Source organism: Macaca thibetana, chromosome 6, assembly GCF_024542745.1.
Source record: "Macaca thibetana thibetana isolate TM-01 chromosome 6, ASM2454274v1, whole genome shotgun sequence".
NCBI lineage: Eukaryota > Metazoa > Chordata > Mammalia > Primates > Cercopithecidae > Macaca > Macaca thibetana.
In genome coordinates this window covers 88,099,747-88,119,036 of record NC_065583.1, presented here as the reverse complement: position 1 = coordinate 88,119,036, position 19,290 = coordinate 88,099,747, and the positions used below count along the sequence as shown (strand labels likewise).

Genomic DNA, 19,290 nt, shown 5'->3' with positions numbered 1-19,290 from the left:
CACACCACCGCAATATGCTTCAAGATCAAAGAGAGCTCAGAAAAAGAGAGAGAGAGAGAGAGAGAGAGAGAGAGACAGGCCGATCAGTGGGGATAAATTGTTCCCATTATGATGGTGTAAGAATAGGGTTCTTTCAATTGAAACAATTTAATAACCACATTCATTACATTGGTGTCCACTTGGTTTTATCTGAGCAGTTTTTGCATAACTGGGGAACAAGTTCAATTGAGCTTATTCTCTAGAAATTAAGATGTGCAGCGTTTGACATTCAGAAATTAGGCACTAATAGTCGACAACGCAGTTGTCTTGAGATTCCCCCTGGATGTAGTGAGATCTGCGTACCACTAATTATGTCAAATATAAATGCATTCTCTAAAAGCCCTGCCCAAAATTTTCGTGAGCTCATTTCAAGATGGTTAAGGTTACATTAGGGTGATGATGGAATATCAGAGTCTCTTCTTTGGAACATGTTTATAGAATCACTTTGCAAAGCATCACTTACATAGGTATAGCGACGCCATCTGTAAACTTGTTTTTCCCTCAGCTATCACCAGAGGAAATCTTTTGGAGCACTCTTCTAATATTCTGTGAGATCAAATAGAATCATGACAAATACTGGAACTGCCAATTTGACAAATAACAAGGGGATCATTCATTCAAAGGGGAAAAAAGTCACTAATTTCCCAGGATTGACCTCAGTTATGGATATCTACGTACTAGAAAAAGTGTGGTATTTTCTGCCAAGCAGCTTTCCTGAGAATGGTTACATTTGCTGGTTCTCAACTGCACTATGGAGCATAATGTGTCATTTGAAGAGTAGTTTATCCTAAAGTGCTATTTTAAAAAGGTATTAGGAATGGAGCTGTAGAAATGCATATAGAAGAAGAAAAGCCAGGGTTTACATATGATGTATTAGATATACACAATCCATTCCTGTCTGCTTCTCTCTCTAGGAACTAAATCATGTACAGGAACATTTAAGAGACATTTCCCAGTGTACACTAAATCCTTGTTTGTTTTCTTATTGCTGCCAAACAAGTGGAGAGTAAAGAATTGTTGAAATATAGGTTGGGTGGCAACTTCATAATAGCGGCATTTCTTCTTTCCTTCTTTTCTCCAGAAGACAAAGTATAAAAACTGAGAAGTTACCCTTACTTCTACAAAAGCTTTTAAATAATGGTTTTTTCCAGGAGCAACTGCACTTCTCTCACTAGACCATTTCCCCAGATGGGATTTGCAATATAAAACCACCATAGATTGGCTTATTGAGGAAAGGAGATAGACTTGTACAAATCACTAGAAAGATAAATAAGCTATAGAGATCAATAAATAAAAGCCAGGCAGAAAAAAAAAACAAACTCCGGCATTCTAGACCAATTAAGATGTTATTTACTGCCCATGTGATTGTAACTTCGATGCTCTCCTTCCTCGTTTTCACACCATAGGCATTTGTTTTGCTGAGAGAAAGATATATAACTGATGTGTAAATAGAAAATGATATAGATAGATTTTATGTCCCATAAAACTGTTAATCTGTGCTCCACATTAAATATAAAGTACATTTTTTATTTAGACACTGCACTGGTATAATTAAAATAAAATATGCTGGCTTTATTTTTTCAGTAAGTCATTTCCAACCATAGAGATCAAATAACAGTGCAACAGCAGCATGAAATGTGGTTATAATAGCCTGGGACCACATTTCCTGAAACTAAAACATGGGAGATAATAGTGTGAAGGTACAAATTAAATGCAAATAAAACAGATTCCCTATTGTTGCTAATCCCTGGATTGGGTTTCAGTGGGGAAATTTAGCTGTAATGTTTAACTTCTTTGTACAGCAATCATTGACATGTTATCAGTTGCATTTTGAGATCATTGATGGAAACTCTCAACAAAGAATTTAGACTACCTTTCCACCTTTCAGGAGGAAAATGGAAGTGCCCTGGGGCAAATCAAATAAAAATATACTGCCCAGACTGCCTCCAGGACACTTATGGCAGTTGGCAAACACTGATTGACTTGTTTCATAATCGATATACATTTTTGTGGCAACCTCTTTTCATTTGCCCAGCAGAAGCTTTTTTATTTCAGAGGTGTGTCAGCATGGCTTAGCAAGTACCCATTTTTGAGGGTGACTGCTCTGAAAACATCTCAAATTTTAACACAAGGGGACTTTACAGTAGGCTTGTGTTACAATTTCTGGTTTTCCTATGCTGTAATAAGCCTACATGCCACGGCAATAAAGAATGGCTGGTAAAATACAGATGTTTTTAACAATTGAAAAATATGATTTAAAGTGAACTTAGCAAAATCACTTTTGCTCCCAGCCCAGTTTCACAAGGACCTTGCTACTAGTGTTTAAAATGGTCATTGAGCAATTTGTTTCTTGGAATTTCCAAGTGCACTGACATGAGTAGTCATTCTGATGAGACATGGCCCTTTTCTAGACAAGAAACTAACTCATGTTTTAGGGCTCTCTGATAAACAATCTCTTTCTAGTCTTTCATAAAATGGCATTTGTCTTGTAACTCCATAACTTGCAGCTCTCGACTTTCAGGAAAGTTCTGGCCATGTTACACTCTGTCTTTTACATTCTGTAACTACAAATGGCAATAATAGTGCATGCAAAGAAAATAAGTAAGTTTCCTCCTCACTTCCAAAAACTGTCAGGGACTGTCAGAAAGTTCCATAGTCCCTTCCTCACCTGGAAGCCTTATGGGTCTCGAAGAAGAATCAGGAGCCACATTTACACATTTAATCAAAAACGAGGAGCACAGAGGGGTGCCCAAGATGATGCATTGGGGTAAAATCAGGAGGTGTTGATCAAAAATGTTTCAATGATTGCAACTTGAATCTCTTTGGTATTGTACTTAAATTTTTCCTAATACTCCAGCACTCAGAATTAGGGCAGATGGAATGTATTCATTTCCTATGACTTCCATAGCAAATTACCACAAATTTAGTGGCTTAAAACAACACAAATTTATTTTCCTACAGGTCTGTGGGTCAGAGTTCTTACTGGGCTAAACTGAGTGGTAAAAACCATTAGATTAGATCTTTTATTCATTTATACACTAAAAAGAAAGTAAGCTTTACTAGCAGTAAAAATATAGAGCTTAATGGTAGTATAACTTAGAAGAAAATGTACATATTTGGAGGTGCATACTCTAAATTTTTTAAGCAATTTTGTGCATAATTTTTATAGTTTGAAGACAATTGGCTTGGTGACTGCTATTAATCCTCCAAATATTGGTATAGAAGAGAATTTTCAGAGACTCTGAGTGGTAAACAGACTAATGGTCCCCCCAAAATGTTCATGTTCTATTCTCCAGTGAATATGATATCTGGCATAGCAAAAGGGACTTTACAGATGTAATTTAGGGCATGGACCTTGAGATGGGGTGATTATCCTGGATTTTTTTCAGGTGGTCTCAGTCTAACTACCTGAGTCCTTAAAAGCAAAAAACATTTTCCAGTTGGACTCAGAGAGTAACAGATGTGATGATAGAAGAGGGTCAGACACATGCCATGTGAGAAGAATTTGACCTGCCATTGTTAGTTTTGAAGATGGAGGAAGGGGCCACAAGCCAAGGAAGGCAGGTGGCCTCTAGAAGCTAGGAAAGACAAGGAAACGGCTTCTGCCCTGGAGCCTCCAGAAGGAATGCAGCTCTGTTGACAAGTGATTTAGCCCAGTGAGAACTCTGACCTACAGACCTGTAGGAAAATAAATTTGTGTTGTTTTAAGCCACTAAATTTGTGGTAATTTGCTATGGAAGCCATAGGAAATGAATACATTCCATCTGCCCTAATTCTGAGTGCTGGAGTATTAGGAAAAATTTAAGTACAATACCAAAGAGATTCAAGTTGCAATCATTGAAACATTTTTGATCAACACCTCTTGATTTCACATCATTAGAGGAACAAATAGCAGCAAATATATGACATAGGTTGACTATATTGTATTTACAAAATTGGAAATAGAATAGGAACAAGCTCTTTGCTCAAGAAGTGGTGAGAGTTTACAGACATGATCTTTACCCGTTACCTGAACATTATTTGCAATGCCAGCAAATATTTTTAAAAAGAGTAAAAAATCTGAACTTGGGATATGTTGCATTTGCCCCAAATCTAAGGCACTTAGAGAATTTTAAAACTCATTCCTCAACATCCGAACTTCAGAAGGTAAAATTTCCAGGAATGACAGTATCGTGCTGGAAACATTAATGTGCCAGCATGAAATAATATCATTCTGTAGGAGGTAATAAAGGTATGAATTATGTCAAATTGTATTTGGTTCATAGATGTTACTATGCTTCTTATGGGCAGATACAGCTAACAGGCACAAGAACACCTGCCCATCTCCCTCAAAAAATTAAAGTCGTGTGCACAAACATCCATCTGAGAAATTAGAGGACTGTTTGTGGCAAAATGAAAATGTGCAGTGTTTTAGACATACCGCCTAAGGAAAAGGAATATCTCTTGTTACAGCAGAACATATATTTTCTCCTGGTCCTCATAGAAAGAACCATTAAGTAAGTGGTGGTTTCTACTCCTGTTAGGTAATAGAATATGCTAAATGAACTTGCTGTTATGCTATATAGCACCACCATTACGGACTCTAGTCATTAATTGGTTTGGGGTCATTGGCCATCTCAGTTAATGTGAGGAATCTATTCTTCTTTAAGTAAAATGTACAATGGCATCTCCTATTGAAATGGGCCAGTTTCAAATGATAGGCATCATTATGCATGTATCAATGTACACGTGTACGGGTTTTCCTGCATTTATTTATTTAGGGTAAGAAAACAGTTCATTTTGTAAAGTTTAAAGAAAGTATTTACAGGTGCCATCATGTACCAAAGTTTTTGAAAAGTTTGAGAAAAATGTGGCACAAGGAAAACGCAGAACTCTAGGAGCCTCATTGTGATTTAACCCTTTTGGAGCCAAAGCACAAAGGGGAAAAAGCCGCCTTTCTCTTCTTTCCTCCACTCTGCAGATGCATATAGATGACACCACAAACAGAACCATCGCTCCTGCTACAACCTCTATAATAATGTGCTCAGTTCATCTACACAACGTAGAGTCATCCTCTCCAAAAGTAATTCACTTCTTTAAAAACTGGAAGGAAAATAAATATGGTGCAGTAAAATTGTTGAGTAGAGGAATCTATCTGGACATTTCACAAAACATTTCATTATGCTGACAATTCCCAGAAGTACTCTCAAGAGTGCTTTAAGCTGAGGATTACTGCGCTGGAGCTGATGGACTTTTTTTGTAGCCCCTTTAAAAGGCAGTGAACCGTTTTTCTATTTTATTTAAATAATGCCCCTTAAAATGGATTTTTAGAGGTATAATAACTCCTTAAGAGTCAGTTATGCTAAACAGTTTCTCTTGATAGAAATGTTGTAAAACTCGTTAACTGCACAATTTCAGATGCCGGCTTGGTGAACACTAACTGACATGTGAATGACCAGAGTTTGTAAAATAAATTGCAATAGTTGTTGTATCACACAGCTAGCACTGCACAAGCTGGAGGCCACGAGGGGCTCCAACCTGACAGAAAATTACTTCAAGATGAATGAAAAGTGCTTGTTTCTCTTTATTAGTTTTTAGAGAACAATGAAAATGTGGAATTGTTTACAGAGGGCTGATTAAATGTGGTCAGTGGGGCCACGTCCCTACCGCTAACTGTTAGCCTCCCCTCCTTTCGGCCCCCAACCTACACACTCACACACCACACCACTGCAAGCACCCCTTCTCACCCCATCCCCACCCTCAGCCCCCTGCCACATGCATCTTCTTATGGGCTATTATGGCTGCACATCTGTGTGTGAAATGTGCTCATTCTGACATTCCACTGCTGCTCGGCGCTGCAGACGCCTTTGTTAGGTAAAACACTGTTGTCAAGCCTAACAAGCAGGTCATGCAATTTGCTGGACACTGTGGCAGAGAATAGCCCACGATGGATTGCTTCGGCCTCAGACAATGATCAGTTCCATGTTGGAGTACATACATATTTCTTTCATTGTGTGCAGCACTACAAAAAGTCATGACATTTTGGGTTTTTTTTAAGGCTTTGATTTTTTTAAAAAAGTAGGTTCCTTGTGTTAGACTACCCCAGAATAGCCTAATTTATTAGCCAAATTTACCCCAGAATAGTAAATTTGTGGTATTTACTTAAGATAACTACTGTCTTATGGCTAAAGGAAAAAGGCATGAAGTGCTTTAATTGGTCATTTGTGGCTTAATTCCATTTATGTTTGACCAAAAAGCACAGCAGAGGAAAGGCACTAGCTACCACCTTAATACTTAAAGTGGTGTTCAAAACCAGGGTATTTAGGAGGGTGTTGTGGAGAAGGATTCTCACTATATATTTCCACAAAGTAAACAGCCCTTGATTGGAAAGAAATATGATAACTCATTAATAAGTGTATGTCAAGCACAGAGAAAACAGTCTTTTTACCAGACCAAGCTAAATGAATTAGATCCAAAAAATGTTTTGGTAAACGAAAAAAAATTAAGGAAAAGCAAATCACTACCATTCAGCTCAACAAATAGCCTTCCACGGCCCACAACCTACCTCACTCCTAACCTCTCCCTTATACACACACACACGCTGGGAAAAGCAGCAGTGACAGGGAGCAGTTCAAATGCTATTTGTGGCATCCTAACATAATACATAGCCCACACCCCAAATGTGCAAGCAGGATTCTCTCCCGCTCTGTGCAGAATATGCATTCTGAGCCTATTATGTGTATAAACAATGGCATATGTAATTACCTTTCTAGGGTGGCAATTATTCCTCAGAATCAACAACCAGAGTTAAAGCATGTTCCCCCAAAAGACATTTGGGGATCAATTCTGGGTCAATTACGTCAGGCTTTGATTTATCACATGCTGTCAGACCATGTTAAAAAAAGTAAGTTGAAAAAAAAAAAAAGCTGTATGAAGTAAAGGACAGTGGTTTGACTCAAATTGGTTTGTTTCCAACTTTGCTTTCTCCCAATTGCTCTGCCCTTCCTCCATTCTCAAAACAACTGTGATTTGCTGGGTTTTAGCTGTTAAGACAGTTTGCTGTTCAGGAATATTAAATGCAGTAAATCTGGACTATGTCCAGATTCGATCTACCCTACACACACACACACACACACACACACACACACACACCAGGCACTGGGACTTTCTCCTAGGATATGGCACAGTGTAGGGGTGAATAGTTCAGGCTTTGGAGTCTAAGAGGCCTGGATTTGGAGTCCCACAACTTAAGCAAGATAACATACCTCTACAGCGCATAGTGCCTACTTCAAATGGTTATTGTGAGGTTTAAAGGAGATAATTAAGAGAATATGTGTAAAGTAGCTCAGTGCCTGACACACCATGAGTACCCTGTGAATAGAGAGTTGCTAATCTACTGACAGATGGGGCAGCACATGACAAGTGGAGCAGCCCCTCCGAAAGCCCTGTCCATGCAGAGAGAGTGGGGCAGGGCCCAGGGCAGCAGAGTGGATGTTGGTACAAGTAACAGGGCTGAACTGGCAAATCCAAGATACCAAGCAAGAGGCCCAGGGGACTAGACTGTATAAAAATATCCAGTTTATTTGGATCAATTCTAAGTAGATTGATTGTAAGCTACCAACTCCTAAGTAGCACCAATAAAGGTGCTATTCCATTAGCAAGACTATACTAGGCACCAGGAATACAGAGATGTACCCTCCAAGAAATCTTCCAGAAGAGGAAATAAATATCTACAGTTTAGTATAACACAAGTGAATAACTAAGACTTCCTGGAAGATACTTCACACAAACTAAAAGTGGCATAACCAATACCCAGTATCACGGCCAGGAGTTTGGGAGTGGGGCTCTTCAGCCTGTTACGGACAAATCATATCACTAAAGTTACCCGTCCGATTAGAGCTATTCCTTACCGAGGAACAAATAATATTGTTTTAGAAATTAAATTAAAAGGGATCATATGAGAATTCTCATCACATTATTTATGGAGCAATATAATGCCTCATTCAAAGAACACTTTAAATCCAGTTTATACAGAGCAACATTGTTTATTTAATAAGATGGAAATAGCACTTCCACAATGCATTTCTCAGACAGCACACAGTGCTATTGGCAGTATGTATTGGCAGCTTAATTAAGAAGTCTGTTAATGATGTTTTTAAAAAAAACTGACACATTTTCAATTCAGATGGACACTCCTGAAGACAAGACATGTCTATTGTTGGCTCATACATACTAAAATGTGTCACAGACACTACATAAAATGTCTGGTGTCTACAGTTATATCAGTGTCTTTACACTGGGAAAATCATGACACACTTATTCTCAAGTCAGAAATAAATTTTTGGAAAAATTAGACAGTCATCTAACTTATGGAACACAAAGGACAATGAATACTGAAATAATTACTTAGCCAAATTTTCATACCGCCATTGCCCAGATGGGTTTTGTTCCATCCCTATCCTATCTTGGGTCTCTGAGTACCACCACCCACATTTGATCCAAACCTTCCTCTTCTTCATGCTAGTAACTCACTCAGAATGGCAGGCCCCTAGGGCAGGGGTCCACAAGCTGCAGACTGGTACCAGTCTGTGGGGGTCCATGGCCTATTAGGAACCAGGCCGCACAGCAAGAGGTGAGCAGTGGGCCAGTAAGCATTGCCACCTGAGCTCTGCCCCCTGTCAGATCAGCGGCAGCCTTAGATTCTCATAGCAGTGCAAACCCTACTGTGAACTGCGCATGTGAGGGATCTAGGCTGCACAGTCCTTATGAGAGCCTAACTAATGTCTGATGATCTGAGGTGGAACAGTTTCATCCCGAAACCATCCCCACACTGTCCACGGAAACGTTGTCTTCCAGGAAACTGGTCCCTGGTGCCAAGAAGGTTGGGGACCACTGCCCTAGGGCAGGGAAGGTAGTGGACTGTAGAGACAACAGGTATAATTCACCTTCCCACTCCCCAAGAAATCCACAAACAATATATTTTTACAACAGACAATCTATACCTAAGGGGAAAAAAAACAGAATTTAATGCATATTAACTCAAACTACCATGTATTAATATCTCTAAAGTCTACTAAATATTTATGGAATCAATAAAATGGATCCTATCAGAAGTCCAACAACAACAACAAAAAGGATTAAAACGTACCGAGTTGCCATGTTAGGAGTTTTTTGGGTTTTGTTTTGTTTTTTATTAAAGAGACTTAAAACACAGAATATACTTTTCCATTTATTTATTTATTTTCTTGGGGATACACCTAATTAACAGCAGAAGAAAAACAATGTACCCTGAAACTAACTGTAAATTTACTGAAGGCAGGCTTTGTCTCCCTCATTTTCTTCCCCTATTTTGTGCAGTGGTTCACACATAGTAAGTACTCAATTAAGTTGAAAAGCAATGCATATTTCAATTCACATTAATTTGGAGGGGTTGGACTGATTTAAGGAGCAGCTGAGATGAAAAGGCTAGCTTCGATCTTTTCTGATTTCTGGCTAGCGAGGCACACCATCTTGAAAACTTCCTCTGCTGAACCTTGCGTAACTGCTGTCCACTGTGGCATTCTTAATGTCTTGATTTGTTTTCATTTTTGCTGAAGGTAACGAGATGGTTCTCCAGTGGTTATCTTTCCAACAAGAAAATGTGCAGGGTGATTTGAAGCTGGTACTCAGTGGCTATCTGTCCCAGTCCTAGAGGCAGTGTATCTGTGGACAAATTGAAACCAATTATTAATCTAGGCCTTTCTAAGAACACTTTTCAGAAGTACAAAGGTTAGCCTTTCACTGATCACTAAAATGTTATTTCACTCAACATTTCAAAAATACAACCAGGATCTCTTATGGTGGTTGTCTAAAGCTTTATCTCCCTACTTTAAATAATGACTTTGAAATCCATCTCACCCCCAGGCACAGATCCAAGCCTGAGGAAATCAGAAATATCACATACCTGCATATTTGGAAAAGAAAGTTTCCCTACCAGGTAAGAATTCTGCATTTTCATTCCTTGCCTTTATAAGCAGGAAAAGCCCCATTCGCGTTCCCTACCCCTTTGTGAATAGTAAAGTCCCTGCCTGTGTCCCATCCTGTGGCACCATATGGATGGCTGGGAAACAACAGTTGCAGATAGAGAAGCGTGCTGTGAAGCAATCGGACAGGCAGAAGCACATTTTCTTCAGCAAAGACTCTGAACTAGCCAGGTGAGTCAAAGACAGAGGCACACACGAACACTTCAAACATCAGCTAGGTAGCAAAGACCTCATGAGGGCCGCATGGAAGGATCCAGTCACACCTTGTGTATTAGTTACACCATCATGGACCAGAAAAGACAGGCATCTTTACAAGAAACATTTCCATTCATTCACATGCTCAAGGGCTGCTGTCTCTCTGAACTGTCTTATTGCAGACCCTGCCTCCACCACCCCTCCTTACTCAGGTCCTCTTCTCCTCAGCCTGGAATAAGATGGCCTAGGTCTCCTCTGCCATAGTCTCAACTCCTTCCAAGCAATGCTATCTCCTCTGGTCCTCCACCTCAGCCATTCATTCCAGGCTCTCTCTGAGCTTGGGCCCCTGACGTCTCCACTTAAAAGACTCAGCACTACTGTGACCTTCAACCCATCCTCATCAGAGCAGGCCATAGAGAAAAACTGCAGCCCAGAAGATGGTGAGACTGGAATTCTCTATTTGATCACGAATGCATTCAGTTGCACTGACTTTACTCTACATTGCTTCTTCATTTCTCCCTGTTTTCCTACCTCCAAACATGTTGGCTCAATCCTCAGAGCTGGGGTCTGCCCTGACTGGATTTTCTGTTTCCTACAATGCCTTATGCCTTGCCCTGAACCTATATCTACTTGACTAGGGCCCTGATAAAACCCTTCCCTAGATTCCATTCCAGGCCCCCAGCTGTGGGCTGGGATCCAGTTGTGATTAGATTGCCTCCTTCCATGATACCACCACTCGTAACTCTAAATCTCACCTGTTATCTACAATTCTAGTGGCCCAAACCTCCTGCTAAATTAAATCTCCTCAGGTACCAACACCGTCCCTGAACCAATCCCCAAATCACCACATCCACTTGGTCACTAAGGATTGGACTGCTGGCTCATCCTAGTGAAACCAGGTTCCCAGTCCCTAATATACCTAATCTTGGCTTCCTCCTGTTCCCTGGAAACCTATGCTGCTGAGACCCTTCATAGGAACTTCCTCGCCCAGCCTAGACAAATTATAGCACTATGGTGTGTGTGTGTGTGTGTGTGTGTGTGTATACGTGTGTATGTGTATATATATGACTGAATGATCATATGTACATGTGTGTATATATGTGTATATATGTATGTATATGTATATATAGATGTTTATATTTATATATTATATGTGTATATATGTATATATATAGACACATATATATACACACACACACACATCATCATTCAGTCATTTATTAATGTATTCTTACCTCATTCCATTAAAAATGGCCTCTCCTATGGCCTAACCCCTGCCTGATTTTTGACATCTTCCACTTTCTTATTTCACTTTATTTCCTAGTCTCCAACATGAAGTTTCTGCTTCAAGCACACAGGTCTACTGACCTCTAAGCTCATTCTGATTCTTTGTTCACATCCTCTTTTCTGCCTTCTTAATTGGCTCCTTTTCATCCCTTGGCCTGGCACTTATGACACAATCTAAAAAGTCTTCCCCAAGAAACAAATCTACATGAATTTATCCCTTATCTGTATTCCTTCAGAATAATCAATATCACACAGTTTAGTACTTGATTTTCATTAAATGTTTGGAATACATTACCTTCCCCAAAAGACTGCTAGTCCTTTGGGAACTGGGATAAAGGTCACGTCTTGTACTTGTTATGCTTTCTCCAAAGTGCCTGGTGCTGATCTCTAGAAGGAAAAGGAGAGGAAAGTTCCATCCCATCTTCTCCTTACCCCTACCTAAGCCCATCCCCAAGGAGGAAAAGACACAAAGTGACTGAATCAAGTTACCCAACTCAGTTAAACTTTTGTAAGTGGGAGAAGTTTTCAGTATGCTGGGAGAAAAAGTTAAAGCTTTAACTTCTGTTGGCTCTCTCATCTCTTCGGGGTTCATCTCTTTAAGGTTCTCACTCTCTTTGGATTGCTTCTTTCTACTTCCACATTGCTGGTGTGATAAAACTGGACTGAAACTGCCTCTGAGCTGAGCTCATCAGAGACTGCATTAGGTTTGGGGTAGGACGGCCAGGGCCTAAGTAGGCTAAGAACATATGTGTATGTATTAAATACTTGAGGTGCAGCCTGTGCTCATCTCCTCCAAGTACCTGTGGCCACAGGAAACACATGAGCAAGGATCTGAATGCAATTAGAATCTAAGTGTCTTCTTAATAAAAACTTACTGATTTTTCTAAAGTAAATGTCTAAACTACATCAGAAGAGACCAAGAATTCTGAGAAACTTTGAAGTTCTGGGTCAGTGTTATTTATGATTCATATATTGAGTACATCTCTCATTCAAAACTTTAATTGTATTTTTATAAAGGCATTTCTCTAAGAACACACTTCTTACAACATAGATCTCTGAGTCTGAGATCTTTTTGAGTTAGGATGCAAGCACAACAAATCCTGGGGGTTTTGTAAGCCTTCCTGCCAAAGAAGTAAAAGCCAGTGGACTTTTACTATAAAATGTTTTACTGGCTCTTGCAGATGACCACAGTCTGCCATAGAATCATTTAATATTCATGATACTTCACATATTTTGAATATTTAAATATATCATATGCACACTACATACATATACACATAACCTTACTTGAAAAGAACTGCATAATTAATTTAAGCATACCCCAAAGTCCTATGATCTTTCATCACTTGGAAAAGACCGTGGTGAAAACTCCACTTTGAAACAATGTTTTTGTTAGCATGTGACTCAGAATAAGAACTGTCCCCTAATACCCACTGTCCACTGCTTTTTATTGATAGAATCCTTGAATTTTAAGGGATGAATGGCCACAAAAACTATATTTTCAGGCCCTCCTGGTAGCTAGGTATGGTTGATGGGATGTGAGTAGAAACTAGGAATATCTTTGATTTAAACCCTTAGTACTAATATATGTGGCTCAGTCACTTCTGTGGCTGAGGTGAGAACATGCTTGTAGAAGAGAAGTCTGTGGCTTGTGAGTGTGCATGGCCAGCAGTCTCCGATCTGTGTAGGTATTAATGTGTCAGGGCTGAGTGTTCCAGGATTTCTCTAGAGGCTGGCATGGGCTCCTGAACCAGTTGTCATTTCTGTCTTGCCAGTATATCAGGGTTGGAGAAGTCCAAGCCTCAGGACCCAGTTTCCTTTCTACCTGGTGTTTTCCTCCCAGAATACCATGGGCTGTAACTTGCCTTGAGTTGGAAGCAGTTTGCATGTAAATTTATTCATCCTTTTAACTTATGTAAGGTTTTTTTATACACAATTCCCAATTATTTAAGCAATGACAATAAATTTTGGTATTCTTTTGTTATGTGAGAACATTAGGCCCCAGCAACATGCTACTGTGTAAGGAAAAATAAACTGTTGCAGTTAAAAACAACAGAAAAAATCTTAAGAGTACCACCTCCAAGAAGTGCCCTTAAAGAGAACACTTATGCATCTTCGGACATATTAATGAGGCCAATATCCAGGGGCAGCAGAGGTATCAGATAGAAGTGTACATCTCCCTGACCCAGCAGTCTAAACATAAGCGATCCAGCACTGCTACACCAGCCATGCTGTGTCAAGGAGCTCCTTCTTTCTCGTTTAAGCCACTATACTTTGGTACCTCTCAACAAGAATATAGGTTAGGTTGCTGTAACAAATACAGCTCTGCCACTTTATAGCTGACTTATCTTAGACAAATTACTTAAACTCTGTATTATTTTATCTGTATCTACTTCACAGAGTTGTTGTCAGCAACATTAGACTATGTCTTTTTTGGGGGATGTGGGCTGGGGGTCTCATATCCCTGGCTTCTAGCACAGTACCTGAATATAGTAAGCATTCAATAAGTACTACGCTATTATTGCTGATCTTACTCATACGCCAGATCTAAACAAATAATGCCAGACCTTAACAACTCACCATTCAGTATTTCCAATAAAGATCTGATATAATACAAGTAATCAACATGGTGTGCATTAGAATGATCACTTTCTGACCCAAATCTTAGAAAACATGGTTTGACAAAAGATATTTTCTGACTTGTGAATTTACTTTTATGAAAACTCTTATATGCAGAACCACTGATCATCAAATTAATGAACTGACTTAACTTTTTTAAATGGATCCACTTGAATTGGGCAGTCCTGGAAAGTCAAAGGCACACTGCCCCAAGAGTACTGGTTCTGTCCCTGCCAGTTATTATTGCAAGCTTCCACTGTTCATGCATATACTGCAGAAAAGCCTGATTTTTATAACACGTTTATGATTGTGAACTTGTAATAGTACAGAATCTCAAGAAGAATAATTCTTCTGTTTTCTCAAAGGAAGATGGGCCCCTTTTTTGCCTCTACAAAAATAGCATGGATGAGAGTTTTCGGGAAAACACATTTCTCTTATTGAAGAGCACTTAATAAACACACACCTGACTGCTTTCATTTCACCACAAGTGGTGCCCATTTGCCAGTCATCAAAGTAATTCAGTCTGCTCTGTTGAAGTGATGGATTCTACAAACTGTGTAAGGCTGTCATTAAGGAGAGGATAGATTATAGTCTCTATGCAGGACATTACAGTACTTACATTTCTCACCCACATAGCTTATGAAACACAGGGGAAACAAGAAGATGAAAATAAAGTTAAACATGGACTTAATGCCTTTATCTCCCAATGAATGGAATGAGCTGGTCACTAGTCCACACTTTTTACTACTTATATATAAAGTTCCATTTCCTTCTATTTAATATAAAAAGCTTTGATAAAGGACACAGACTATGCACAAAATTCATTACACAGTAATTTAAGTCTAACTTGCTTTTGTGCCTCTACTTTTAAAATAATATTCTTTCTTTTTTCACCCTATTTATACAGCCATTTTGCTTCTCTATAATTTTAACTTACCTACTTAAAATTCTCATATAGAACTGAGATTATATCTAGAGTAAAATTCATTAATTTGGGTGAACTGAAAAAGACAAGCCTGAATGAATGAAAAGTCTAAAGTATGGACAGTTATCAAAAATAGCATGATAACAGCAACAGCTGACATTTGAGAGTTTATTACATGAAAATCACTGGGCTTTTTACCTTACATTATCTCATTTAGTCCTCAAAACAGTCCTGGAGCAGGTATTATCATACCATTTTTACAAATTGGAAAACAGACTTTAAGAGATGTTAACTTTCCTAGGGCCACACAGCTACTAAGTGGTAGAACTCCTTCCAAAGTTGCAGTTGTCTGACTCCAAAGCTCGTGCTCTTTACAACCACACCAAACTGCTAGGATTTTTTCTTCAATCAATAATAATAATAATAAAAGTAATATCTCAGAGGAGGGTAACAAAACTCTAAAGTGCCAAGGAACCCTGGTTTAGTAAAAAAAAAAAAAAAAAAAAAAAAAAAAAAAAAAAGGTATTTAAAATTAGCTCACCACTTATTTTAGGTAATATTTACCCGCCATGTATGAAGTAACTACTTCACACAAGGCATTTCTATACATTAAAACTGACCCTTACAACAACCTCCTAAAGTAGATAACTATCTCCATTTTACAGATGGAGGAAAATACTCAGTGAAGCTAAGGTCACATAGCTAGTAAGTGGCCTAGTCTTTGCACTATGCCACACTACTTCGTTATCTGTCTTATAAGGTCTTTCTCTAAAGTGCTGAAGAAGTCTGCTTTTTAAAGGAACAGTGCCATCCCCTGCAATTTTATTTATACTATTTATTAGCTCAGCAAAGTTTTAGTTCAGAGACAATGCAAAGGTAAACTTTAACCCAGGCCTTGACCTCATTTTCATAAATTCCAAATTTAGTGAGGTCCATGTTAATGGGTTTTACTGTATATGGAAAAGAGTTTAATAGTCACTTAGCACTGCTCTATCCATTAATAAATCTAAAAAGCCACACAAAGGTGAAGGAAGAACAGTGACCTCAAAACTAAAACAGATAAAGAGCACCTATAATTTGTACTCCAGCAAAAAAATGTCAGAATATAAAACTGCCAATACATAACAAATTCAGTCTTACAAGTTTAAATGCTCATTCATCAATTAAAGAAAACTAACTTCATCAGATGCTCATATTAAGGAATATAGCCATAGCAATTCAGCAATCATAATTAAAAGTTCATTTCAAATCTCTTTGGTGTGCAGTGAAATGATCTAACAGTGAGGCTGCCTGGTTCTTTTCACAGTGTTGTGTAAATGTGCACAGTATGTGGTCATTCCTAGCTATTGAACATGTTCATCTTTGCTACTCATGCTGCACTTGTTTCTGATGCAGATATGCTTCTGTGTACACATTGAGTGGGAAACATGTACAAGATAAGACAGTGAATAAAGCACATGTCTGCAGCACTGTTCCCACCACGCCTATAGCCAGTTCCATAATATACAGGGGATTTCTTTTTTTCCCCTTGTAGGTCATCACCGTACTGAAAATATTCTAAATAAATCCTATAGGCTTCAGAGGCGGCCACCTGAAGCACTTAGAATCCCACAACTCTGTCAAGTTGCATCACGCTTTTTTTCTTTTCTTTTCTTTTCTTTTCTTTAGACCAGCTTGTGAAAGAGCTGCCACATGCCTCTCTGCAAGGGAAACAGCCTTGAGACATAAGCAAAGCAATCCAGGTAAAGGATAACCAACTATTCTTTAGCCTGATGCACTGTGGAATAGGTGGCAGAAGCAGATTTCAGGTCCCTTATAGTCTGGCCAGACTCTAAATAAGTCACCTACTTCCTGGTGACTGACAGCCAAGGCCTAAAGGGGGCCAGCTTGCCAAGGACTATCTTGAGGTTTGCAGTCTTGGTCACCCAGAGTGAACTAATCTCTCATAGCTATTCGCTATAAAGTATAAAAGAATAAACTTTCCATCTGTAATCCCAGCACTTTGGGAGGCCAAGGCAGGCAGATCACAAGGTCAGGAGATCAAAACCATCCTGGCCAACATGGTGAAAACCTGTCTCTACTAAAAATACAAAAATTAGCTGGGTGTGGTGGCACACACCTGTAGTCTCAGCTACTTGGGAGGCTGAGGCAGAGAATCGCTTGAACCCAGGAGGCAGAGGTTGCAGTGAGCCGAGATTGCACCACTGCAGTCCAGCCTGGCAAAAGAGCGAGACTTCGTCTCATAAAAATAAATAAATAAATAAATAAATAAAAACTTCCCTACTATATGAATGTAAATTTATCCAAATATCTGGGACTCCCATAATTTGCTAACCCCTTATCTGTGTTACCTGACTGGTTTGTCCACCAGGCTCAGCACAGTATTACGTTAGGATTCAGCCTTTCACTTTCACTTTCACTTCCAACTCCCTTGGCCACAGCATCATAATTGCTACCATTTCTTTTATAATCAATTTTGATTTCAAGTCACTGGAAAGCATTACTGAAAAATAATATGGAGTTTCACTCTCTGGACTATTCAATGTCATAGCAAGAAAAAAATCTTCCTGGGCGTGCTGGATAAACTGAGTACTCTCAGAATCCTTCCCAACCTATGAGTTCCTCATTACTAATCAAATACCTAGAAATACTACTTCTTGGAATCTATCTTACAGTAATAGCCACACAAGTTCACAAAAACAAAAACATTACCATGTTCACTACAGTGTTATTTGCAATAGCAAAAGTGTTAAGTGATCTAAATGGCCAACAGTTGAAGGATGATTAATTACGGACCATCCACACTCGAGAACACTGCACAGCCATTAAAAATAACATAGTATGCCTCTATTTACTGGCATGAAGCTATGTTCAGTGAAAAAAGGATAATGGACAAAATGTATAGAGTGATACCGTATCTGGAAAAAATACAACTGCGTATATACAGAAACATATGTGTACAAAGAGAAATTATATGAAAAAAATCTTAAGAGATTTGTAAGTATAAACATGTAGTTATGTATATTTCTGCTATGTGATATTCAAGTAAAAACATTTCTACTGCTGGGCACAGTGGCGTGCACCTGCAGTCCCAGTTACTGAGGAGGCTGAGTCAGGAGAATCGCTTGAGCCCAGGAGTTTGAAGCTATAGTGTGCGAAGACAGTGCCTGTGAATAACCACTGCACTCCAGCCTAGGCAACACAGCTAGACTCTACCTTTAAAAAAGGTTTCTATTATATACTTATATAAATATATATTTGCATATGCATAGAAAAATCAGAAAGGATATACATTAATAGTGGTCACTTCTGGACAGTGAGTTTGGAAAGACAGAACTTTAAGTTTTTACTTGTACATATATGTGCTGAGGTTTCTAAAGGATTCTGCAAAATTGACACCCCTTTCCTTTCCTAGGTTCTGAGCAAATAAAGAAATAATACAAAAATAAAAACAGATGAGGGACCAGAATATAACCTTTATTACTGATTGAAGCCAAGGTGGAGGAGGTAGCTTAGTCTGAAATCCAAAACACACATGGCTAAGCTATAGAATTATATCATCTTGGGGCTGGGCATGGTGGCTCATGCCTGTAATCCCAGCAATTTGGGAGGCAGAAGTGAGTGGATCACTTGAGATCATGAGTTCAAGACCAGCCTGACCAACAGGTGAAACCCCGTCTCTACTAAAAATACGAAAATTAGCCAGGCATGGTGGTGCACACCCATAATCCCTGCTATTCCGAAGGCGGAGGCACAGATCACTTGAACCGAAGAGGCAGAGGTTGTAGTGAGCCGAGATTGCGCCACTGCACTCCAGCCTGGGCAACAGAATGAGACTACCTAAAAAATAATAATAATAATTATATCATCTTGGCAGGCCAGGACAGCAAAAGCTGGGGTGAGCCCCCAGCCTTTGGGAAAATGTGTGCTCTTGGTAGGCAGGCCCTTCTCCAGATAGAACGAGCATGGCAGTAAGCTGAGGTAGCCCACTTATTCAACCCATATTTACCAATTAGGTAAGCCACTCCCCTATAGAGTAGAGTGAGAAAGAGGGTCTGTCAAGTAGGAGTATTGTCTTTGTCTGAGAAGGTAGTTTCAGCACATCTGGGGTGGCTGAATCCAGACTGCAAAGGGTTAAAGAGTGAATGGTGAAAAGGCAGAGACTACAGAGTAGACAAGTCGAGAAGAATTGAAAGAAAGGAGGCTGGGAGCAGGGAATTTTAA

At 39.2% G+C, this 19,290-nt stretch overlaps 1 protein-coding gene across 1 annotated transcript in view; it reads right to left on the bottom strand.

Annotated features, from left to right (window-relative positions):
* Positions 1-19,290, bottom strand: part of LOC126956147 (uncharacterized) — a 204,194-nt gene that overhangs the window by 18,769 nt on the left and 166,135 nt on the right. Inside the window, exon 7 of the mRNA XM_050792992.1 lies at positions 11,818-11,907. Coding sequence (XP_050648949.1) covers positions 11,818-11,907 — 90 coding nt within the window. The remainder of the gene's footprint in view (positions 1-11,817; positions 11,908-19,290) is intronic.